The sequence below is a fragment of the Rousettus aegyptiacus genome, unplaced genomic scaffold (assembly GCF_014176215.1).
Source record: "Rousettus aegyptiacus isolate mRouAeg1 unplaced genomic scaffold, mRouAeg1.p scaffold_m13_p_1, whole genome shotgun sequence".
NCBI classification, from domain to species: domain Eukaryota; kingdom Metazoa; phylum Chordata; class Mammalia; order Chiroptera; family Pteropodidae; genus Rousettus; species Rousettus aegyptiacus.
The window spans coordinates 90,286,848-90,311,801 of NW_023416284.1; the positions used below are offsets into that span (position 1 = coordinate 90,286,848).

The 24,954-nt window shown below is 45.7% G+C and overlaps 1 protein-coding gene across 3 annotated transcripts; it reads right to left on the reverse strand.

Moving 5' to 3' along the window:
- Nucleotides 1–5,086: 5,086 nt before the first annotated feature.
- Nucleotides 5,087–24,288, reverse strand: ABHD16A (abhydrolase domain containing 16A, phospholipase). 3 transcript variants are annotated; one of them, XM_016121667.2, is made up of 20 exons: nt 24,093–24,288; nt 23,040–23,096; nt 22,267–22,333; nt 21,938–22,024; nt 13,279–13,364; nt 11,608–11,681; nt 11,302–11,424; nt 9,844–9,958; nt 9,645–9,746; nt 8,616–8,679; nt 8,173–8,222; nt 7,670–7,793; nt 7,120–7,224; nt 6,825–6,888; nt 6,332–6,388; nt 6,125–6,187; nt 5,960–6,036; nt 5,780–5,878; nt 5,622–5,680; nt 5,087–5,423 (listed from the first exon to the last, which is right to left on the reverse strand). In XM_016121667.2, the coding sequence occupies exons 1-19, from the start codon at nt 24,222–24,224 to the stop codon at nt 5,625–5,627; spliced, it is 1,602 nt and encodes a 533-aa protein (XP_015977153.2). In that variant the 5' UTR covers nt 24,225–24,288; the 3' UTR covers nt 5,087–5,423; nt 5,622–5,624. The 3 variants fall into 3 exon arrangements, with proteins under 3 accessions (XP_015977153.2, XP_015977154.2, XP_015977151.2); XM_016121665.2 differs by having other exon boundaries at nt 5,089–5,423; nt 5,634–5,680; XM_016121668.2 differs by lacking the exon at nt 5,622–5,680.
- Between the last annotated feature and the right edge of the window lie 666 nt (nt 24,289–24,954).

Here is a 24,954-nt window from a genome sequence, read left to right on the forward strand (position 1 = left end):
GACTGCCCACCAGCCTCCAGTCTGGGCTTATATCGGTGGAAGGGAAGTTGGCCAAGAGGAAGGAGAGGGCAACACCCATTAGGGGTGGAAATTAGTGCCTGAACAGCCAGAGGGACAGAGTGTCCTCACCCACAGCCACTCTGAGACCTACATCTTGGCTTGGGAACAGGTGTCCAGCAACAGGAGAATGAGAAGGAAACATTCTTTCCTACTCATTCAATAGACATGTATTGAATCACTACATCAGATATTGGGGATATAACATTGCTCCAAGTCCCTGCTGTCAACCTAGAAACAAAAGGTCTTTCGAAGTTGGTAGGCAACAGCATTTATTTGAGATCATTAACTATACGAAAAGCATAGATTCAGGCATAAGCCCAAATAATGTTCTGATTAGGAGACAAAGACAATGGGTATTTATGAGAAGGGGAAGAGGAACAATTACATCAATAGAGGGAAGGCGCTTCTATTGGCGCAGAAAACATATCATAGGGATGTTAATTCTAAACAATGTTTTTTTAATTTTCAGCCCAATAGTCATCAGTCCTGTAGTCATAACTGCTTTCTTGTTATCTTTGCAAACAGTTCTTTGGGACACAGTGTTGCCTTAAGTACAATTCAAAGGTTATTTTGCCCTGTTTTAACATTCTAAAAGTTTGAAGCATAAAATGTGCAAGGAAGTTCCTCCAAGATGGCAGCTGCAGCACCATTTTAGTTATATTATTGTTTACACTGCCTTCACAGAGCATACAGTCTTAGTGAGTTAGACAACTGAACAAGCAATGATGGGGTATGGGGGTAGGGGGCAGAATGCTTCTGGGATCACTTAGGTAGTGGAAACCACTGACAAAGGGATTTCAGCAGAGCTGTAACATGATCAGTTTCCCGTTTGTAAAGGATTACTGAGGCGGGAAACCAGTTAGGAAGTTACTTTTGAGCCCAGTCACAAGATGGTGGCTTGGTCTAGCAGAAGAAAAGCAGGGAAGCCAAGTGACTGAATCTGAGATATATTTAGAAGACAGGACAGATTTGGAGTTACACTGAATGTAGGTGAGGGCAGGGGGAAATAGGCTTGCACAAGGGGGTGATTGGTGAAAATGTTTTCCAAGATGGGAAAGATGTGGCACGGTCACAAATTGAAAACCGAAGACATCTGGGTGACCGTCCTCAGCCCAGTGCCCCGTGTGGGTTCCGGAAAGCCAGCACCTTTTCCAATGCCCCCGCGCCTTGCTTAAAGTCATTTTCAGGTCAGTGGGTCTGATCTCCAACTCCCACAGGCTTTGGCGCGCTCTCTGCTCCTGGCTGCATCTCAGCGGTCTCCGCAGGACGCGGAGGCAGCTCCCAGTTCAACTCTCTGCCTTGGCGACTGGGAACCTGGGGAGGGTGTGCCCGGCGTCGGGGTCCAGGCGGCTCGCCCCAGCGGACCCTCAGAGCACTAGACCGCTTCTCCGCGAGGTGGTGTCAAAGCGCCACATCTCGCCCAGGTCGGAATTCGGGAGACTGCTCAGCAACCAATGAGCGGCCGTGGGCGGGCCCCGGGCGCCTGGTCTATTCCCCCAGCCAGGAAGCTGCTGGGCTTCTCCAGCTCCTCTACTCTGTCCACTCTCTTGCTAGGTCATTCATTCTCTCTGTGAGAGGCTCAGGATTTTTACTTAAAGGGGTGGGTGGACTGTGAGAAGTTCTCGGCGTTCAAGAACGGATCACCTGCTCCAATTTCCAGTCTGGAGGTTTGGGGCTGGGCCTTGCCGGGAGGGTTCCTGCTACTGTCCCAGACCATCCGTCTTCGGGGTGCTGATGAGGAAGATGGGAAGAAACAGACGGAGACACGCCGCGAAAGGCGGACGGGAAAGAAGAAACACGGGAGGAAAAAGCATGTTGCTGCGCGCCCCCCATGAACCTTGGGATACATGAAATAAGAACATTGTATTAAAGTCAGTAATTTATGTAGGTGCCAGGGGAAGAGCGTCTGGCACCTGCATTACTGTCTGTTAAATTAGTGACAGAGTGATAGACGAAGAGAATCAGAGAACGGGGCCTCCTTAAAGCGAAGAGGTCAAAGGGGAGGCAAAAGAGAATTTCAGTGCCCTCTGAACTCCTTCTGAATATAACCGCGACGAAAAGACCTAGGACTATGGGGGCGTTATGGGTGGCTGAAGCTGGACTCCCTGAAGGGGTCACCCTGAGAGGTACGGGAGGACTTGCTGGGGAGCTTCAGCGACACTGAGCCCTGAGGGTAACAGGAGGGAAGATACGGACGTAATTTCGGGCCTAGGCTCGGCTGCGGCTGGGGCTGGACACAATGTTCTTCGGAAGGGGCGTGGCCTCACGTTCATTAATTTTTGCCTTATTTTCACTCCTTGGATCCACGCAGCAGGGCTCGGCCAGTGCGCGGGAAGAGCCACAAGAATTCATTACCATGGTGACGGGCTCCTTGGAGGCCTTCCTGGAGTGAAGAGATGGGGCTTTGCAATAGTCATCATGGCGACAGCAGTGGCTGACAATATCCACGCTGGGTGCCCTTTCCCCGGATACTTGGGGGCAACCAACCGAATGACGAAACAGAGGAGGTCGGGCCCTCAGGGCTGAAAGCCACAGTTAGGGGAGATAAGGTGGGGCGGACGAGGGGCGAGGCAATAGATGTTTGGGCCCGGCGAGAGCCAAGTTCCGGGCACCGCAAGACACTGTGGTTTAGAGAGGGATTGGAGAGGCAATCTTTAACTCGAATACAAATGACTGAGAAAATGAATAACGGGTTTCCTGAGAACTGAGATAGCTTGTTGATTGGATGGATGGATGGATGGATGGATGGATGGATGGATGGATGGGGGGATGGATGGATACCTGGCTATGCCAGACACTTGGGCCCTTCCAACGCGTCGGGGACACGCATTTGTGACGGCTGTGCTGGAAATATATGTTCCTCCAGGGATCGTGGATCAAACTCTCAACTCAAACACTCGGCCAAGAGCCGAATCCAGCACCTCACATTGGGAGCGGTACAGGGCTGAACCTGGGCCGGTGAAATACGGTAGGATAAGGGATGACACAGCCTGGGACCCACTCCTTCCCAGGTTTTTTGCCTAGATGCTACCTCTCCTTTTTTTCCATCCTCCGTTCTCTCACCTAGTTTGCCCAGCTCCTCGGGGACACCTGGGCGTCCAGGCTTCACTTGGTGCCCAGTAGAGCAAAGTCCAATGCCCCAGGAGATATGCGGTTTGTATCTCAGCTGGTTTTCCCTTGAGACTGCTGGAACTCTGCTATGTAGGGTGATGAGTGGAGAGGGAGCTGGTCCCTTAGTGGGATGGGGATGGGGGTGGGGTTCTGAAAACAAACAGCTGCTGTCAGTCTTCTCAGGTGGATAATAATATGAGGGTATAAACAGGCCCATGGGTAGGGTTGTCCAGAATTCAAATGTTGAGCCTCCCCTCTCCCCATCCACTTCGGGAATCCTCGTGGCATCCACTGTTCTCTATAGTGGGTCCCCAACACCTGGGCCATGGACCAGTACCAGGCTGTGGCCTGTTAGGAAAAGGCCACAGAACAGGAGGTGAATGTGGGTGAGTGAACAAAACTTCATCTGTATTCGCAGTACTCCCCAGCCGTAGCATCACTGCTTCAGTTCCACCTCAGATCATCAGATTCTCAGAGAAACACTGGTCTCTGGTGCCAAAAAGGTGGGGGACCACTGCAGTATGTGCAGGAAGAAGGGGAGGGGGAGTAGAGGTAGGGGCAGGTCAGTAGAGCTCCTAAAGGCCATAGCCAGGAAAGGGGAGTCGTCTCCTCATCTCCTCGGTGTGTGAAGTGGGGCTGGTGCCCCCTATCTGCATTTAAGGAGGTTCCCTTAGCTGAACAAAGATTTGGTTTCTAGATTAACTGTCCTGGTGGATCCGGGTGAGGTTCAGAGCCATGCAGCTGGTTGCACAGCTTCATGCTCCACACTTCCCACCATTTGCCCCCTGGGACAGGACAGAGGAAAGTGTGCCAAATATCAGTTCTCCAATATTTGCTAAAGGTGGAGCATTTTGGAGCTGTGGCCACCTCCCATCTTTTAGCTGCAAATATCAGGTGTTGTATCACATAACAAATCTCAGATCGCCCCTTCCAGTGGAGATGAAGTATGCCCCGCCTTAAGGAGTTGCTGAGCTGTTGGGAGCCAAACCTCTGCCTGGGATTGCAGTGGTGTTTCACCCACAGCTGGAGGAGATGCGGAAATTAGCCAGAGACTGTATCTAGGACATCAGAACACTGTCGCCCACATTAAATATCTTGCTTAAAATAGTGGACCCAGGTAGTAAACCTAGAGGTGTCTCATCTGGAAAGGAGGCTTCCAAGGGAAGAAGGTGGCCAGGCGACAAACTGATGGGTGAAAGAGGGATTCATTCTGTTCCATAAGGTCCAAGGATTGGAAATGGGAGGGGAGTTACAGAGAACCAATTTCCTCAGGTTCAACCTAAGAATATTGTTCTAACAGCTGCCCAAAAAGGCAAAGTGCAGCTCTGGGAGGACATGAGTCCTTGGTACCCAGTCCCTGGCAGGCCCTGTGTTATTCTGCAAAGAGAGTGTGAGGAGAGACTTAATGTGATGGTGAGGAGTGTGTGCAGGATTTCCTATGTAAGACATGGGGAATAGGCTGTTCCTCACTCTCCATGCAAATAACAAGAGCTGGGCAAGGAAAATTTGGCAAAATGATGGTGAAACCATGCAGGTTGGATCTGGAAATCGGTAGAAAAGCTGGTTGGTGAAATCAGGTAATAGAAAACATTTTGTAAACAATGAAGCTTTTGAGTTGTAGCAATAGGAGGCAACCCAAAGCTCCTGGGGTGGTTGTACACAAGGACTGAGGCAGGGGCTAGGGAGGCTACACAGTGGTGATAGTATGAGGCACACGAAAGAAGTGTGAGGCTTGGAGACCAACTGCATGAGGACATCTCAGGTTGGAGACTGAACAGAAGGCCTGGGGAGAAAGCAGAGATGACAGAGGGTTAAACTGGCTTTCTGAAGTTGGGGTTTCCCAAAGCCCAGCCTTTTGGGGCTTTAGCCCCTGGCTCCTGGGACACTTAAGAAATCACACAATTAGTCAGACAGTAAAAAAAAAAAAAAAACAACTTTTTATTAATTATTAGGAATAATCTATTCATTTAACACAGGGTGTGTGCCAGGGGAGGTTAGGTACTGCTGGATGGATGGGGGGAAACGTGCAAGAGGAACAGTGAAAAGGGGGATGACCCCCACTTTCCACAAACTATGAACAGCAACCCGAACACAGAATCACAAATAAGACGGTCCTTCCTCATGTCTCCTCCCATTCCTTTCTTCCAGAATGAGTCCCAGTGTGGTCTCTAGAGGTGCCAGGGCATCTGGAAGTTCTGGACAGGGAGTGGAGTGCAATGTGTGGCCTCAAAGTTGTGCAGATGTCTCTGAGCCTGAGGAGAGAGAGCAGTACAAGTAGGGTACACAGCACCGTAGTGAGCAGCAGCCACCAGACACCTCCCCACCGTCCACTCTCCAAACCTACCACCCACTCTATAAAAGCTGACACTTCTGATGCTTCAGAGTATTCCCTGTCCCCAAGCTCCACATGCATCCCCTAGCCATTCAGGCACCCCCTTCTTGCTTCTCACCCCTTAGCTCACCAGAAACAAAGCCAGCTGCCGCCTTCCATCTGCACTCATGTCCTCCCCTGCAGAGAGGAGGCACTCAAACATAGGCCATGAATCTGGGCATTCATCCTCTTCCTGGGCTCTTTCTGACCCTCTCTCCTGCCCTAGGACCTACTTACCCACACTCCAGGGAAAGTCTGGCCCATGTTCAGCCTGGTAGGAGCGGAGGACAGACAGACACCAATCTTCCTCCACCTCCCATCGGCTGTAAATCGAGGCTGGTCAAGGAGATGAGGACCCGTCAACAACCTAACCTTGCCAGGGCCTCCACCCAAAAGCCTCACCAGATCCCCTCTCACCTTCTTCCAGCTGTGAAGAGGCCTCCAACCACTGCCTTACCACTCGAAGACCCTCATCTGCCATTACACGGGGATACCTACAGAAGGAATGCCGGGACGGGGGTCAGAACCAATTCTCTTCATTCCTCATCCCTGAACCTTCTTTTTTCCCTCCCTGGCTCTCACCGATGCTGCAGAAGCTTCAGCAAGAGATCATTGCCTCGGTTGGACATGATGTCCTCAGGAACCCTGGAGGTGAGAAGAAAGTACACTGGAGGGGCTGGAGGTTGTGGAGAAAGGGTTTAGATACCTGGGTTTTTAGTGGGCAGAGGTGAGCAGAACAACTGTCTTGCTCTCTCTGGGACCCAAGAGGGTAATTTCCCAGGCACTCACGTGGTGGTGATGATCTCATCCTTGGTTCTCCGGATCAGCAGTACAGGGCCCTGGTACCTTCAGGGGACAGACCATTGGGAGAGAGGGGATGCTCAGAAAGAGACGAATGACAATTGGTCACGCCACTCCTGCACTGGCTGCATTCTTAGCCCCTGCTACAACAGGGCACCATGGACTAGCTCTTCACCCAGAGGTGAGAGTCAGAATATTTAAGAAGGGGCTTACTGAAAGTCTGGCCTTGCTGGGTGATCCCTGCTGTGTCAGGCATTAACCCTTTGCTTGTCAGATCATAAAACGGAAGGTCCCAGGGAACATGGGAAGGGGTTAGGCCATCTGGGTGATGGCAGGGTCACTCAAAGGATGTGGGCAACGGTCATTTGCCAACTTACACTTTAGTACTGATTTTGGTGTTTGCATACCCAGTAGAACTGAATGGGTTAGGGGGCTGAGGTGGGGGCAAGGTGTTACATGCTGGACACTGGCCTGCCCTCACCTGCACAGCTGTTCCGCATTGTTTAGATTGAGGTGCTGCCTCACAGTCCTGGTCACTAGGCCCCCTAGAGTGGGATAAAGTTGAAGGGACAGCACAGGTAAAGCCCTTGCCCGACACAAAGATCTTTACTGTTTACGGAGAAAAAACTACAGCCTCCAGAAAGGGAAGAGTCCTGCTTCTCGACAACAGGGCAACCCACTCCCCAACCACGAAAAAGGAAACCATCTCCGGTTAGAACAGCTCCTAGTTCCAGCCCACCCTTCCCTGCAAAGGCAGGCCTGGGGGCTGTACTCACTCCAGCTATCTGGCATGACTTTCAAGGCCAAGGGCACCAGGTCATCAAAGGAGGCATCCAAGATCACAGCACTAATGTCTGGATAGGACATGGCTGCCCATGTGGCTGGTACCAGGACAGAGAAGAAGGGAGAGGACAGAGGGGCTCCTGCCCACCAATCCAACCTTGTCCCACTGACCCCAAAGGCTGACCCCATCCACCCTACTAGGTTAGCCCCAGGGCTCTCCTTAACCACTCATGTCACTAGGCTAGATCACACTGTCTGGAAAAAAAACAGAGAATATGGAAGTGCACTGAAGACAATCTGCAAAGAAAACATTCACTTCTCTGATCTTTCCAGCCCAGGACCCTGGTCTACTTTTAATAACTGACCATGAGTGTGGAAGGAAATGTGAAGTGTATATGTATAGGATACCTTCTTCCATACCACTCAAAACCTCCCCTTCCTTAAGCTTCCACCCCACTCCTGGGCCACCAGTGCATTTTCCCACCGCTCCTTGGGAGGGTGGCATGAATATGCCTACAGTGGGGTTAGGAGGGAGACTGGTACCAGTGAAACCACCAATGGACCAGGCGTAGATTATGATGTCCTGGAGCTGAAAGCCCAGACGGTGGACGGCAAACTGGACAACCACATCCATGGCATTGGCCTCATTCTGTGGGAACGGCACCCCCTGCAGGAGGAAGGGCAAAGGCAGGAGTGGGTCAGTACCACAGGCCAGCTCGCCCACTACCCACGCCCTCCCAGAGTGGACCTTTCTGCATCTATGCTGTAACAGAGAAGGTATAAAAGAAAAGGGAAGTGGGAGGGGTGGCTATACCCAGAAACCAGCATTTACAAGGAGTTCTACCCTCATTCCATCCTGCTAACCCCCACTGTGAGATGATGGGGTGAGGCACCCCATGGCTTGTAGCTCCCTGCCCTTGGCACCCAGGTCACAGGTGAGTGGGAGCCCCACATGAATATATACTGCCTTCCCTAACTCCAGTGGCTCTCCAGAGGGGTGGAGACCATAATTCAGGAAAAGGAAGGGATTCTGGAGAGGGTCTCACCGTACTTCCAGCAAAGCCTGGATGATTCCAGCCCAGGACTGAATATCCAGCTGTAACAGAAGGGGAGGAGGGGCTGGGACCTCATGGCCCACATTCCCAGTCTCCCAGAAGGAACAGCAGGACACTGGAGCTCTAACCACCCCCAACCAGAAGCAAATAACTTTAAAGCTTTCCAGGATGGGGAGATGACACTAACGGTTCTGAGGCAGCAGAAGGGAAAAATGTGTCATTGTGGGGAGGAGGATAATAAGGTTAGGGATACTACCTAAGGGGAGGGATGTAAAGTTAGCAAAGCAAATGGAGAGTGGACTTTTCCCCACAGGTGAAGGTTTCAAACCTCACCCAGAAAAAGTGGTCAGGCCTGGGGAGGTCATAGCACTGTATGAAGATGGAGACATTCCATTCCAAGGGACAGAGACAAGAGGGTTGAGTCATGAGCCTACCTTCCAGAGGTGTGGAGACGCAGCCCACCTCATAGAAGCCCGCATTCCCCTCACAGCAGATCACCTACAGAAGGAGGCAGGAAGGAGGGCTGGTAAAGAGCCAAGAGGGACTGAAAATCCTCCTCGTGGCAGGGAGGGAAACCTGTGGGAACTTTACAGGGAAGAGGAAAGGGCACATTCCTGTTCTCTCCAAGGGGAATAGAAACTACTCATTTCTCAAGGTCCAGAAGGTGAGAAGCAATGAAGATGCAAATGCTTAGCAAATTGGGTCCTCCAAGGAAGATGAATGTTTTGAGTTGAATTGCTCGGCCACTCAGCACAGTGTCCAATCCATATGCCCTTGGAAGACCACCAAGTAGATATCACTCAGGAATGGGATTATGGGTATTTTTTCCTGTCCAGTTTTTGGGTCTATTTTTGATGTAACTGTTTCTTTTGTGTTATATGGCAATTGCTTTCACACTCCCTCTCTGGGCTCAGGTCTTTTGATCAGATAAACTCTTAATTCCATGGTGCCCTAAGCCAAAGCCCAGAAAAGATAGGACTTGGATGGACTCTCACAACAGCAGGGCAGAGCCGGGACCAGAACCCATCTCCCTAGACTGCTGGCTTAGTGCTCTTTCTAGGGCTGCTTAATGGAAGAAGACTTTGGAGACTGGGTTCAAATCCCAGCTCTTCCACTTACTGTGTGATATGGGAAAGTTATTCTGTGCTTGTTTCATCATCTGTAATGGGCTAATAAAAACAGCATCTATCTTACAGGGCTATTGTGGAGATTAAATATATGCATTGCACATAGTAAGTGCTACCTAAGTGGTGACTACTATGATTACTTTTCGGTCCCTGAATGGCAACTCCTACATCTATTGCCCTATCATAGGGTTTTCCTACACTAAGAAGTCTTTAGGGTAGAGCTGAGAGATGGGATTATCAACAGCTGTGCTTCCCATGGGCCGCTGTAGAACTGAGCCCCAGAATCTCCATTGGGCCCCCCAACACTCTACCTTTGGGATCCCTGCTCCCTCTCACCAGCTTCTGTCCCTGGGGCTCAGCTGTCCCCCGCCGGTCCACAAACATGGTGTCAATCTCATTGCCATCACAAGCCAACAGCTTTGCCCGGCGCCCATTACACTGAGTAGGGGATATGCAAGGCCAAGTTGTTAAGGACAGGAGACCATATCATTTGTGGGGAGAGGGCTATTAGGGGACAGGGGCAGGGGAGCCTCACCTCTTCCACCAGCCGGGCCTGGCCCTGCAGTAGCACAGGCATAAGGGCCTTCTGGAGCAGGTACACAGAGCCAGGGAACAGCATCCGGCGCCCCACGGTGTGTGCCACCAGGTAGCTGTGGTAAACATGGGGTTAATGAACCCCCAACCCAAGTGGGGCCCAGAGACTGTCTCAGCCCCAGCACTCATGGATTCTGGGGCCTGCTTCACTCTTGACCTTCACAGCTTTGTTTTCCTCTTTCAGGACTTAATAAAATATATGTACCAGGCTGGTGTTTGTCAAACTTTTTTTTACTGCAAACTTTGTAAGATACACATTCTATGTTATGGCCCAGTATACACATAGGTGCATATAATTCTAAAAGTTTTATGCGATAGTATTTTCTATATATGATAAGTAAAAGCAAAGTTATTATCAAATATGATTCTGTTAATGAATAAATACAGCTTAATAAAAGTCTCCAAATACTTGGGAAAAAAAGGTTGTAATTCACTAAATTGATTTCAAGATTCACTAATGGGTCAAGCTCTGTAGCTGGAAAGACAACAACTAGACTGCAAACTCCATCGGGCAGACATGGCTGTTTTGTTCACTGTATCATGCCTGATATCTGCCATGTATGAGGTGCCCAGAGCCTGGCGCAGAGTAGGGGCTTAATGAATATTTACTGAATAAATGTACTCATCTACATAGATAAGATGTAGTAGGTGCTGCTCCTGACAGATGATTAACCATTTCCAGTTAATCCCAAAGTAGGGTCTATCCCCCCCTTCCAGCATCCACCTCAGAACATCAACTTTGGCTTGCCCCTCTGACAGTCAGCACACTGCCAACAACCAACCACCTAGTCCACCCCTTTCCTTGGTCTAGAACCTGCCTATCCCCCAGCAACAGAAAATTCTCACAGCATCTGCTCCACTTGTTACTTGGACATCATCAATGACCACAACTACAATTTGAGCTTTACCTCATGCTCCCACGCCCCCAAGCAAGGTCAATGCCCTTCAGAATACATCACCATACATAATGTCACCAATCCTGTGAGGCAGGTTATTCACAGATGCGCAAACTGTAGCTCACTCAAAGTGGGACAATCCAGGAGCGGAGGCGCCAGGACAGGGATACGCTGACACCAGACCCTGTTCCAGCTAATGCTCTGTGTCCCCTGCCCACCCCCAACCTCATTCTTCCCTCTAGGCCTCACTGAAAGAGCTTTTGTGTCACACAAAACTTAAATTCCCAGCTCTTCCTTCACCACTGGAGTGACTCGGGACCTCTCCGAGCCTCTTTTCTTTATACATGAACATGGATAAAAATGACTTTGCCACACATAATACAAAGCACACAGCACCAGACCCAAAGAATGACAGCTATCTTATAGCGGGGCACCCAGTCTCAGAGCCCTTGCCCCCATGTCCCCTCCACCCCTACTGGCTTCTCCTCTCTGCTACTTCCCACCTGGTGATCTGACAAGGCAGCTTCTTGACCCGGTTGAGAAGGGTATCTGCTGTCCCCCGGTGCAGGGGCTCTGGGCGGAGCAGGGCCACACCCCGGTGGGAAGGGCCCCCTCGGGACTCCTTCCTAAGGAATGGAAAGATGCAGGGAGGATGGGGTCAGAAGCAGCAAGCTGGACATCTGAGGTCTAGAGGACGGTAGTGTCTAGAATGAGGAGATGGAGCTGGAAGGCAGGCACTGGGGCTCAAAGGGAGATGGAGATGGGGGAAAGGGAAGAGCAGGGATGGAGTAACAGAACTGGGGCCTCACCGGCTACTGGGTTCTTCCCAGTGGAAGTCAACTGGCCAGCTCCTGAAGTCGAAGTTGTAGTTGGCGAGCTGCCTCTGTGGTGGGCAGCAGGAGGAGTTAGGGATTAAGTGGAGAATTGAGACGTGAAGGGAGGCCCACCTACCCACTCTCAGTATTCTCATCATCCTGGGGACTGGCCCCCACACAGCATGAGAAGACAAGCAGAGGTCAACAGCCTCTTGGTTTTCAGACAGAAAGCCGACATGGCCAGGAAAATCCAGTAAGAGAGGATTCCCTGTCAGGTATGAGGACTGGCCTGTTTGCCCTCTTCCAGAAGAGGAACCTAACACTTTTTGCCTTACCAAAATCTAAGACTGACCCACCCCCAGAATGTGTGACTGGAGGTGCTGGTACTTCTAAGGGAGAGGTGGGGGGCTATTGGCTGGTCATGCTCTCTTCCCCACAAGGGTCCTTCACATGATGCTGTCTTGGAGGCTCAGAAATGCCCGGTGAATCAAACTGACTGTCCCAAGGTTAGGTGAGAGGAAAGGAGGGGCTACTTCTTGAATGAAGCCCCCTCTAACTGTTCTGTCCTTACAGCTACCTCTCTTCCCTCAATGCCTATGGCCATGGGCTGGCACTGCCACCTAGATCATCTGGGCCTCTGGGCACTCCACTGAGTCAGTCCACATGCTTTTTGGGGCAGCAGGAGCTGTCTTATACTCAGCTGTATTCCTTCCCCTATCCCCAGATCACCCAGCACTTTATTTTAATAGAGGGTTGTTTTTTATTTTGTCAGAGAAATTTTTTGACATCTTCAAAAATGACTCAGAGCAAAAGAAAATTTGCATAAAAATATAAATGGCAAAACAAAATGAAATGAAGAAAAGCACATTTTCAGCAGGCTTTGCTCAGACCTGGACTCAAATTCAGACTCAGTCATTTCCTTGTTATGGGGCTCTGCCTGAGTCACTTAACCTCTTTTTGCCTGTTTCTTCAGATGTATAGATAAGGGTAATAAGGCCACCTCATCTGGCTGTTGTGAGGATTAGAAAGGATGTATGCAAATTACTCAGACAGTGGCATGGTGGAGAATCACTATATAGCTCTGCAAATGTGGTGTGGAGTAACAGGTAATACCATGACAGTGGTCAGAACTGTTTGATCCCAATAAACCTCTTTGTAGCAGAGAAGAACTTTACAGGGCCCCAAAGCCTCTTCTTAAAAATTACACTCCAGCACTGGCTGGACTGGCAGAACTCCAAGGACACTGTGCCCTGGCTTTTCTACCTCCTGGCACCATGCTGTGCTCCCCGCACAAGAGTGGACATACCTGTCCATCTTGTCCTATCCCTGAACAAAACTAGCAACAATAAACAAACATTTACAGAAATGAACTCCTATGACAGAGAGAAAATCTATCTAACACTGTAGATTGTTTCTACATTTAGGCAATCCTTGCAGATGGAAGGTGTAGGGGGTAAAGGTTGTTCTACCAAAATATTCCATTAAAAGTAGCAGGAAGGATAAGTTTGTCAGGTGGACAGTTCACTTGGGGAGGGGAGAAGTGATGTAACACTGTGCAAGCAAACACCCAGTGTGGTGTGTGGCAAACACATCTCCTTCCCCTGGGAGAAGCAGTGCTGGTGCTCTGGGGAGGCACCTGTCTGTACCTTTCCTGGAGCCTCTCACCTTGTTTTCTACAGACTGGTTCCTATGTGTCGCCTCTAAGATGGTGATGAACTGCCGGTACTGGGGGTTGGTCCAGCGGCCAATGCCTGGTTGAGAAGGGACAGGAAACAGTGTTAGGAAAGCTGAGAAGCAAGATGAGCAGGTTTCAGTAAGAGAATTAAAGATGGGCCAGGAGAAGGCCCTAGAAGGAGAAGTGAGAAGAAAAGGAACAAAGGACCCAGGATCTGGGGAAATGGGAGACTTGAGCCCCTTCCTCTATATCCAGCAACTGGCTACAACATTCTTCCCCGCCCTAGCTTCTTCAGTTAGTTTCTTTATAGCCTTTCTTCCTTCCTCCACAATGTTCATGCTCCCCAATCTTAAGTCACTGTCATACAACCTCACTATTTGCCCTGCCAATATTGGGTTTTTCTTCTTTTCACTGCCACCCTTCTCCAATGCATGCTGCTATTTCTTTTCTGTATACTCTAACTCCCTGCTTTCTGGCTTCATGGCTCTTGCCCCATAATTATTTCCTCACTGAATCCAAGTCCTCTTCTTCCGTCCTCAATATCTTCAACTGTGCCACTCAGCACTCTTCCTGTCCCTCAATATTCCTTCCTCCTCTGCTTCATGGGTCCATCGTCACCTCCTTCCAATTCCTGGACTGCTGCTCCTGTGCCTCCATGTTACTATCCTCTCTGAGCTGAGAACCATACTCCATGGTGAGCTCCCTTCTCTCTTCACCTAGCCCCTCTTGCATCTGCTCTCCCTTCACTGCTGAGGAGCTTCAAACCCTGACATCTCTCCTTCCAATGACTGAACAGGTATCATGTGCCAGGCACTGTTCTGACATGGGAGACAGTAGGAAATGAGACACACAGGTCCCAGCTCTCAAATACCAACCACTCTGGTTGGGGTTGGGGTGGGGCTGGAGAAAGACAAGATATAAGTACACAGGAAAATTTCAGAGAGGGATAAGTGCTATAAAGAAAATAAAACCAGAATGGACTAGAATGCTATGCATCATCAAGGGTAAACCCACCAGCAATACTGAGAATGAAGCAAGGTACAGAATGATTTGTGTACAGCAATGCCATTTGTGCCAAAAATGTAAAGTACACCAAAAAAATGTTATATGTTATTTAACCATATTTCATAGATTCTAAGATATATTTTTTCACAGTCAAAACTGTGAAATCAGTGTGCATTTTACAATTCACAGCAGCTTAGGTTTGATGAAATGAGGCATATATATCATAAAAACATGGACCAGGGGGAAAAAATGCACCAGATGACAGTGTTTACTTTTGCATAAAGAGGAACATGGGAGTGGGGAAGAGTCCCATGGGAACGCCAATTCTATACGTAATGATCTAGTTAGTATTTTACTGAAAAGGTATTTGAAGCAATATCACAAAACATAGGCATTTTAGTTCTTTTTAATATTTTGTTCTCTGGGAGATTGGATTAAACATGGTGGCGTGAGAGACGTTCCCAGATCTCTCCCCTTGAAACAACAATAAGATGAACATCTGAAATTCAACAAAAACACCCAAACTGCACACCAGCACATGTGAGCATGGAATCTGCGCATAAGAGCTACCACAGATCAGAATCCTGGGTGTCGGGGGCGGTGAACTGGGAGAAACAAAGAAGCTGCCTCCAGTGGCCGCTGGAGCTCCCTGCAGGTGGAGGGGAGGGGTGAGGGTGCAGAGAGTGCCCTGAACAGCCCTGCCTGAGAGTGCTGTGAGCTCCACGTGGCCAGCAGCAGTGCTAAATCATCAGGGCATAAGGCAGAGAAACAGGGATGGCAGAAAAGCGGGGACAGCAGAGAAACAACAGTTGATTTTTACCGGCTCCTGTTGCAAAACTGAGACTGAAGGGCAACCCCCAAACCCCAACCCAGAGGGCCCTCCATACCCTCCGAGGTGGAACGCCATGGAGCCCCAGGGGAATCTGAGCAAACGCTACCGAAACTGTTGCTAACACTGACAGGAATTGAGACTGAGGGTAATGACCATGAATAAACATCTATAAGGGAAAAAGAAGACATTAAGACTTTATATAAAGCAGAGATCTAAAAGGCATAGACACCGCCTACTGGAAACCAAAAGAAAAACACCTTATTTGCAACAAGCCAGGGACCATTATATAATAAATCTTCTTTCTGAAAAAAAAAAAAAGCAGAACACACTTCTATTAATGCCCAGGTGGAGAAATAGTCCATTACACACCATGAACAACCAAGGTGACAAGGCATCTCAGGAAAAAAAACAGAAAAATTTTCAGAAAATAAGCTTACAGATATAGAAATATGTGACTTAAATGACAGAGAATTCAGGATGGTACTTCTGAAAAAACTAAGTGAGATCCGAAATGAATCATATCAACAATTTCAGGAACTGAAAAAACAACTAGATGAGCAGAGTGAGTTCTTTAGCAAGGAGACTGAAACGCTCAAAAAGAGTCGAACAGACATTCTGGAGATAAAGAGCACACCGCAAGAGTTGAAAAATGAAATAACAAGCATGAGAAATAGAGTCGACCAAATGGAGGAAAGGATCAGTTATATCGAAGACAGAAATCTAGAAATAAATCAGAAGGAAGAAGAGAGAAACCAAAGAATGAAAAATAATGAAAGAGAAATAAAAGAACTAGCTGATACCATCAGGAGAGGAAACATGAGAATTAGGAAAAGGAGCAGGGACTAGAAAGCATTTTCAGACAAACAGTGGACGAGAATTTCCCAAATCTAAAGAATGAGCTGGAGCTTGGAATTCAAAAAGTCAACAGAACACCCAATTATCTCAACCCAAAAAAGCCTTCACCAAGACCCATTGTATTAAAATTATCAAAAATCAACGACAAAGACAGAATTCTCAGGGAAGTCAGGGAAAAGAAGATGGTAACCTATAAAGGAAAACCTGTTAGATTATCATCTTCTCAGCACAAACCTTACAAGCCAGAAAGGAATGAAATCAAATATTCAAACTATTAAGTGAAAGGAACTACCAGCCAAGAATAATGTATTCAACTAAGCTCTCCTTTAGATATGAAGGAGAAATAAAGACCTTTCCAGATACACAAAAATTGAGGGAATTCTCCACTACGAGGCCTGCACTACAAGAAATACTGAAAGAGGTCAGCTCACCTAAACCAAAATGACAAAAAAAAAAAAAAAAAGAAAAAAAAAGCATAATTAGGAATAAGGTGACTAGCAGGCTGATAAAAGCAGAGGAATGCAACGCTTACTATGAACAGGGCATTATAAGCTTAAAATAAGAAAAGATTTGCTATAGCAAGATAGTAATGAACACTCAGCATACATAGGGAAAAACTGAGACAAGAATGACTGAAAAGGGGAGGATGCAAAGATCCAAATTCACAAAGGGGAATGGAGATAAGACGTATGCAAGAGAAAATGGACAACTGTATACACACACACACACACACACACACACACAACTATCCTTTTCATATTCATAATGGTAACCACAGGCAAAAGATTTAGAACAGAAGTATATAACATAAAACAAGAAGGACCAGAGGCAACACCCACAAAAGCCAACCAAAATAAAGAAAACAGAAACACAAGGACAAGGAAGCAATGGAAACATGGACTAGCAGAAAGTAAAAGATAAAATGACTGTAAGAAGACCTCATACTTCAATAATCACTCTAAATGTAAATAGACTGAACTCAACAATAAAAAGGCACAGAGTTGCCAATTGGATCAAAAAACAAAACCCAACCATATGCTGCTTCCAGGAGACACATTTCTGCTCCAAAGACAAATATAGACTCAAAGTGAAAGGGTGGAAAATGATATTTCAAGCAAATGGCATTTAGAGAAAAGTGGGAGTAGCAGTACTAATACCAGATAAAAGAGACTTCAAAACAAAAAAAGTAAAGAAAGATACTGAAGGACACTTCATAATGATAAAGGGAATCATGCACCAAGAAGACATAACACTCGTTAATACCTATGCTCCCAATCAGGGAGCCCCGAAATATATAAAGCAATTACTAACAGAATTAAAGGGAGAAACAGACGAAAACACTGTCATAGTAGGGGACCTAAATACTCCACTGTTTGATATGGACGGATCATTCAAACAGAAAATCAATAAGGAAATAACATCCTTAAATGATACATTAGACCAACTGAACATAATTGACATTTACAGAGCCTTTCATCCCAAAACAGTTGCTTATACATTCTCCTCCAGTGCACAAGGAACATTCTCAAAAATCAACCACATACTGGGACACAGAGGTAGCCTCAACAAATATAAGACAACTGAAATCATACCAACCATATTCTCTGATTATAATGCTTTGAAACTAGAGATCAACTGTAAAAAGAGAGTGGAAAGAACCACAAATACATGGGGATTAAACAACATACTACTGAAGAATAATCGGGTCAGAGAAGAAATAAAAAGAGAGATGAAGAAATACATAGAAATGAATGATAATGATAGTACAACATAACAAAAATTTTGGGACACAGCAAAAGCAGTCATAAGAGGAAAGTTCATATCATTACAGGCCCAAATAAACAACATAACACTTCATCTTAAAAAACTAGAAAAGGAAGAACAAATGAACCCTAAAGTCGGCAGAAGGAAAGAAATCATCAAAATTAGAGCAGAAATAAATGAAATTGAAAACACAAAAACAGTAGAAAAAATAAATGCAACAAGAGCTGGTTCTTTGAGAAGGTTAATAAAATTGACAAACCCCTCGCCAGACTCACTAAAGAAAAAAGAGAAAGGACACAAATAAAATCAGGGATGAAAGACGAGAAATTATGACAGACACTGGAGAAATACAAAAGATCATACATGAATACTATGAAAAAGTATATAACACCAAATTCAATAACCTAGAAGAAATGGACCAGTAATTAGAAAAATGCAACCTTCCTAAATTGAATCAAGAAGAACTGGAAAATCTAAATAGACTGATCATTTATCAAAATTGAAACAATCATCAAAAACCTACCAAAAAGTCAAAGTCCAAGACCAGACGGCTTCACCAGTGAATCCTACCAAACATTCAAAGAAGATTTAATACCTGTTCTCAAATTGTTCCAAAAAAGCGAAGTGGAAGCAATACTTCCCAAATCATTTTATGAGGCCAATATTACCTTGATACCATAACCTGATAAAGATAACACAAAAAAAGAAAACTACAGACCGATATCTCTCATAAACACAGATGCAAAAATCCTAAATAAGATATTAGCAAACCAAATACAGCAACGTATTAAAAAGATTATACACCATGGTCAAGTGGGCTCCATCCCAGAGGCACAAGAATGGTTCGACATACGCAAATCAATCAATGTGATACACCACATAAACAAATTAGAAAACAAGAATCATATGATCATATCGATAGATTCAGAAAAAGCCTTCAGCGAGATACAGTACCCACTTATGATCAAAACACAACAAAATTGATAGAGAAGGGAAGTACTTTAGCAATTATAAAGGCCATATATGACAAGCCCTCAGCCAACATTATACTTAATGGTGAAAAACTAAAAACCTTCCTTCTAAGATCAGGAACAAGGCAAGACTGTCCACTATTGTCACTGTTATTCAATATAACACTGGAGGTCCTAGCAAGTGCAATCAGACAAGAGAAAGATACAAAAGGCATCCAAATAGGAAATGAAAAAGTCAAACTGTCACTATTTGTGGATGACATGATTCTCTATAAAGAAAACCCTAAAGACTCTACAAGAACACTACTAGAAACAATAAGCAAATACAGTAAAGTTTCTGGATACAAAATCAATGTTCAAAAATCCATAGCATCCCTATATTCTAATAATGAAGTGTCAGAAAAAGAAGTGGAAAAAATAATTCCTTTTACAATTGCAACAAAGAGAATAAAATACCTACAAAAAAATCTAACGAAACAAGTAAAGGACCTATATAATGAAAACTATAAGACCCTATTAAAAGAAATCGAAGAAGATACAAAGAAATGGAAAGATATTCCATGTTCTTGGATTGGAAGAATCAACATAGTTAAAATGACCTTGTTACCTAAAGCATTATACAAATTTAATGCAATTCCCATCAAAATCCCATTGGCATTTTTGAAAGAAATAGAACAAAAAATTATCAGATTCGTATGGAAGCACAAAAGACTTCGAATTGCCAAAGCTGTCCTGAGAAAAATGAACGAGGCTGGAGGCATCACTCTGCTCGACTTTAAATTATATTACAAAGTGACAGTAATCAAATGGCATGGTACTGGCAGAAAAACAGACACACAGACCAGTGGAACAGAATCGAGAATCCAGAAATAAACTCGTATTTATCTGGGCAAATAATTTTTGACAAAAATGCCAAAAATATACAGTGGAGAAAAGAAAGCCTCTTCAACTGAGTGGTGCTGGGAAAACTGGAAAGCCACCTGCAAAAGAATGAAATTAAACTGTTGTCTATCACCACTCACCAAAATTAACTCAAAATGGATTAAGGACCTGAATATAAGACCTGAAATAATAAAATGCATACAAGAAAACATAGGAACGAAACTCAAGGACCTTGGATTTAAAGAGGATTTTATGATTGACCTCAAAGGCAAGGGAAGTAAAAGGTAAAATAAATGAATGGGACTACATCAAACTAAAAAGTTTCTGCTCAGCAAAAGAAACCGTCAGCAAGGTAAATAGACAACCATCTGAATGGGAAAATATATTTGTAAGTAATACCTCTGATAAGGGCCTAATATCGAAAATACACAAAGAACTCATACGACTCAATAACAACAAAAACACAAATGATCAAATCAAAAAATGGGCAGAGGACCTGAACAGACACTTCTCCCTAGAGGACATACAAATGGCCAACAACTATATGAAAAGATCTCAACATCACTAGCTATTAGGGAAATACAAATCAAAACCACAATAAGATACCATCTCACACCTGTTAGAATGACTATAATCAACAGGACAAGTAAGAACAAATGTTGGAGAGGATGTGGAGAAATAGAAACTGTCATACATTGCTGGTGGGACTGAAAATTGGTACAGCTACAGTGGAAAACAGTATGGAGGTTCCTCAAACAAACTAAGAATTGATCTTCCATATGATCCAGCAATCTCTCTACTGCGTATTCACCCCAAAGACTTGAAAACTCATATCCGAAAAGGTATTTGCACACCAATGTACATAGCATTATTCACAGTGGCCAGGACATGGAAGGAACCAAAGTGCCCTACGATAGATGACTGGCTAAAGAAGCTGTGGTACATATACAATGGAATATTACTCAACCATAAGAAGAGATGAAATACTGCCATTTGCAACAATATGAATGGACCTTGAAATAATCATACTAAGTGAAATAAGCCAGACAGAAAAAGTTGAAAATCACATCACATATGTGGGATATAAACCTAAAAGCAACAAATGAATAGGACAAACAAACAGACTCATGGACATGGCCAATGGACTAGTGATTGCCAGAGGGAGGAGGGAAGGGGAGGACGAAGGGGAAAAATAAAAAAATAAAATGTTAAAAAAATATTATGTATATATAGTATAAAAAAATAAATTGGCATTTAAAAAATTATAAAAAGAAATTAGATTGTTATTCTTCAAATAAAAAAATCAATAAAATTTTATAATATGAAAAAGTAAAAAAATGTTTTGTTCTCTGAACTTTTCTGTATTTTCCCCCCAATTTAAAAATAAATAAAATTAAAAATTAAGAGACAACTAAGGGGTGGGAGCTATTTTCAGATGGGGTGGTCAGGGAAGGCCTCTCTGAGGAGGGAGCCCAGCCCTGTGGAGACCAGGAGGCAGAACACGCAAGCAGAAGGTCCCTACCCTGACCAAATCCAACTGCAGCCATCCAGCTCCTGACTGCCACTCCTTTCTCCAAGCATCCCTCTCACCCAGTTTCTATCATGTGTTCCCACCAGGGAATAATGATTTGATCTGTCTCTTCATTTTTTAATTTAATTGTGAGATATAATGTAAATACATAAAACATTCAGTTTAAAAAATGCAAAGCAACATTCATGTGACCATCATCCAGGTCAAGAAAGAACAAAGCCATCTCCCACCAGAAGTCCTCCCCATCCTCTCCCCTCCCCCTCCCAGGAAATCACTCTCCTGACTTTCAAGATAACCATGCCCATGGTTTTTAGTGTTTGCCACTTATATATGCCTCCCTTTTAAACTTTATATAAATGGAGACACACTGTATAAATTACTTTGCAGTCAGCTTCTTTCATTCAACATTACGTTAGTGAGATTGATCTGCATTGCCAAATGTAACTCAAGTTTGTTCATTTGCACCATGTTAGAATGTTCTGTTGTAAGACTATATCCCCTAATGTATTTACCCATCCTACTATTTGTGGCTGTAGAGTTGTTTCCAGTTTAGCATTACTACAAACATATATATGGATATATGTGGAATTGTTGTTGAATATATGCATTTTTTCTAGTTAATAGCAAACTTTTCTGCTAATTATTTTTTCATATTTATGACTCGAGCCCTTTAAGAAAAAGATCATGTCTTGACCTTCCTCAGTTCTTCCCCCGTAGGACCCAAGACAAAATTGCTGAAGCTACTTAGTAAATATTTACCTAATGAATATTAGATGAACAGACCCAAACCAAGCTCCCTTTCCACCTACCTCGGAGGCAGGCCACACCTGCCAGCAGTAGTAGCAATGTCCCAGCATAGTGAGAAAATGGCACCACTTTGGACAGACTCAAGTAACCTGGGAAGGGAGAGAGACGACATGAGGAGCTTTCTTCACAGCACCTCAGCTCCTCTTCCCAGTCCTGCTCCAACCTCCACCCCACGCCCTCCCAATGGGACAGCCGTGCCCTCTGAGGATAAGATGCCTGACGGAAGAGGGAAAGCAAGCCACCCTTGCAGGTCCCCTTTCCTCTTTAGGGGGTTGGCTCATCTGCCAACAACCTGCATTTCCTGTCCCACCACCTTTGAAACCACACTGACCTTTCCTGTATAAGTAGAAGAAGGCGAAGGGAGAGGAATAATAAGAGATTGACCAGAACACTGAAGCCTGCAGCAGAGAGACAGGGACAAGCAATCAATACACACATACACACACACACACACTCCTGCCATTTCCAGGCCTAGGCTCTGGGGGATATATGAAGTACCTACTCTGTGTATGCCATCATGCATACAGTAGGTGCTCAATATTTGTTGAAAGGCAATGTGTCATAGCATAACATAGGCTGGTAAAACTAGGTACAGGTTCTATTTTCTTCCTCTTATCATCTCTAGACATAATTCATCACATTTAAAGGCCAGTCTCTACTCAAGTAAGTCAAACCTTTTCAATTGATCCTGCACAGGACAGCCCCTGGCCTGGTCCCCAAGAAATGCATAAATGTCACCATAGGAACCCTGCCAGGGAGAACTATCTCTACAGCCAAACAGGTTAGCTGCCAGGGAGGGCAAATCACCGGGGACTTCAGGACTCAGTACCTGCCGATGGTCCCAAGAGTAAACACATTTTCCTCATGGCTCAGGTTGCCCCAGAGAAAGTAGGGAACATGCCAAAGGGGAGTGCCAAGTATGCATGCGCTTGATAGCATATGTGTGTGTGTGTGTGTGTGTGTGTGTTGGAGAGGTCTTCTGCAGAGCCAAAAGCATCCCCCACCCCCAGGGGAGCTGCCTTTTCCCAGGATGGGGAGGAGAAAGTTCAGGAGGCAGCTGGGACTGAAAAGATGCAGTAGTCTCAGATGCCAGGGCAGACATACCAGCGCCAGGATGCTATCGGCATGTTTCTCCAGAGCCCGGGGTTGATAGTACGTATCCTGCCAAAACAGATGCCCGGGTTAAGGACCTTGCCCAATTACAAGTTCTTCCCCTTCCCTTTTGGAAGCGCTGATGTGTGTTCGCTGGTTCTAGCCTCCAAAGCTGTGTCTCCTGGGACATGCCTGGCTCCCAAAGAAACCTCTCTTTCCCACCCCAACTCAACCTGATTTCCCACTCCAGACCTTAAGGACAAACACAGGGGGCTGGAATTGGAAGCAAAAGTGAAAGCAGCATTGGACGACTTTTGCTCCTTTTTCACGACCCAGTTTCAAATGGGGAGTGAGGGGTTAGGGAAGAAAGGAAAGACACCACGACAACTTCAAGAGGGAAAGAATGTCAGAGATTAAGAGTGGGTTTATTAAGGAAGATGTTGTTGGGGGTGGGCAGTTTGTAGGAGACCGGAAACACAACTCGAGACTACCGATAAAATCAAAGAGAATTTAAGGATACAGCCTACCACAACCCCCAGCTTTCATGAGTGCAATGACCCTGGGGTCTCCAGGGTAGGTAGGATGGGGGGGGGTGTGAGGTGAAGAGCAGCGGACAGGTGATATGTTGAAGTCATGCTGAAAGTCAAAATGTATTATAGGGAAGAGAAAACGGAGCCGGAGAGGCAGGCACCAAGGGACGCCGAGTGAGAAGAAATCGAGTTCGACGGAAAATCTATGCAGCTCCGGAATCCACACAGGGTCTCTTTCAGGACTTAAGAGTCACTAGGGGCCGGGATGAACCATTACAGATAGGGTGGGGGACCGCCAGAGTTGAAAAAGCAAGGAGTGACAGTAGGAACGAGAAAGTGGTAGCAAATAGCTAAAGGAGGTGGCCAGTCCACAGGCGTACTCTAACCCAGGAAGCACAAAGAGCGTAGATCTTGCGCACAGCTGAATTGACAAGGAAGCTCCCCCGATTTCCAATAATGGGAGCTTCTAGGGAGCAAAGGCCGCGAAGGGGTTTGGGCCGTACCATATTTCTGAATAGGGGAGAACTCGACTCACCCAGGAGCTGGAAGGGGGGTTAGTGACTGAAGTTGGAGTCTCCGGGACACCGGATGGGGCCCTTTCAGAATCCCTTTCTCGGTAGATTTTGTAAAGCCGGGGCCCGAGGACGCAGCTCAAAAGCTTCGCCATGGCCCCACCTCGGGCCGCGGCTCTTCCAGCAGCAGGACCCCCTGCTGGCCCCGCCCTCTCCGGCCTCTAGTTGCGGCGAGCTCTTGGCGTCAGCACGTACTGGCTCCGCCTCGTGCCTAGTCGAGATATTTTTAGCGCTTCTTGAGAAAAATTTCGTGCAGTTGAACCTACGGGTGCAGCAATGGTCAGAAATTAATAAAGGCGTTTAGAACGCAGAGAGTTAGAAAATTATCAGGCATAGTTCAATCATTTTTTTCTCTCCCTTAACATTGGCAGGCACTGGAGCGACATTGGGAACGAGGGATAAGATTAGGAGCACTTGACAAAAGCGACAAAAAAGATAAAGTGTCTAGGAATACATCTAGTAAAGAAATGCAAGATTTTATGGAGAAAATTATATAAAGTTTTTGAAAGATACGTAAAAAAGGCTTGAATAAAAGGGCAGCTACAGCACGATCATATATAGAAAGACTTCGTATTGTTAAGATGTGTGAAATACTGGTTTAAAAAATGGATGAATCATCACTCTTCAGCGTGGACAAATCTCAAAACCATATTGTTGTGCGAAAAAAAAGAAAGCCACAAAAGATTACATGCAATGTGACACCACTGTATAACATTCAAAAACACATAAAATTTAATGAACAAGTTAGTGAAAGATAAAAAAGCAAATTTAGAAAAGTGTTACACAGCATAGAGGATCTTTAGCTGAAATGACAATATTCCATTT

Bases quoted from the DNA above. Each gene is read 5' to 3' on its own strand.
- ABHD16A (XM_016121665.2), bottom strand. From the start codon at position 24,224: ATGGCGAAGCTTTTGAGCTGCGTCCTCGGGCCCCGGCTTTACAAAATC. The intron at 22,334-23,039 runs GTATGTCTGCCC...TCTCTGCTGCAG, and splicing joins CCGATAGCATCCTGGCGCTG to GCTTCAGTGTTCTGGTCAAT. The intron at 6,889-7,119 runs GTGAGTACAGCC...ATCCCACTCTAG, and splicing joins AGTCATGCCAGATAGCTGGA to GGGGCCTAGTGACCAGGACT.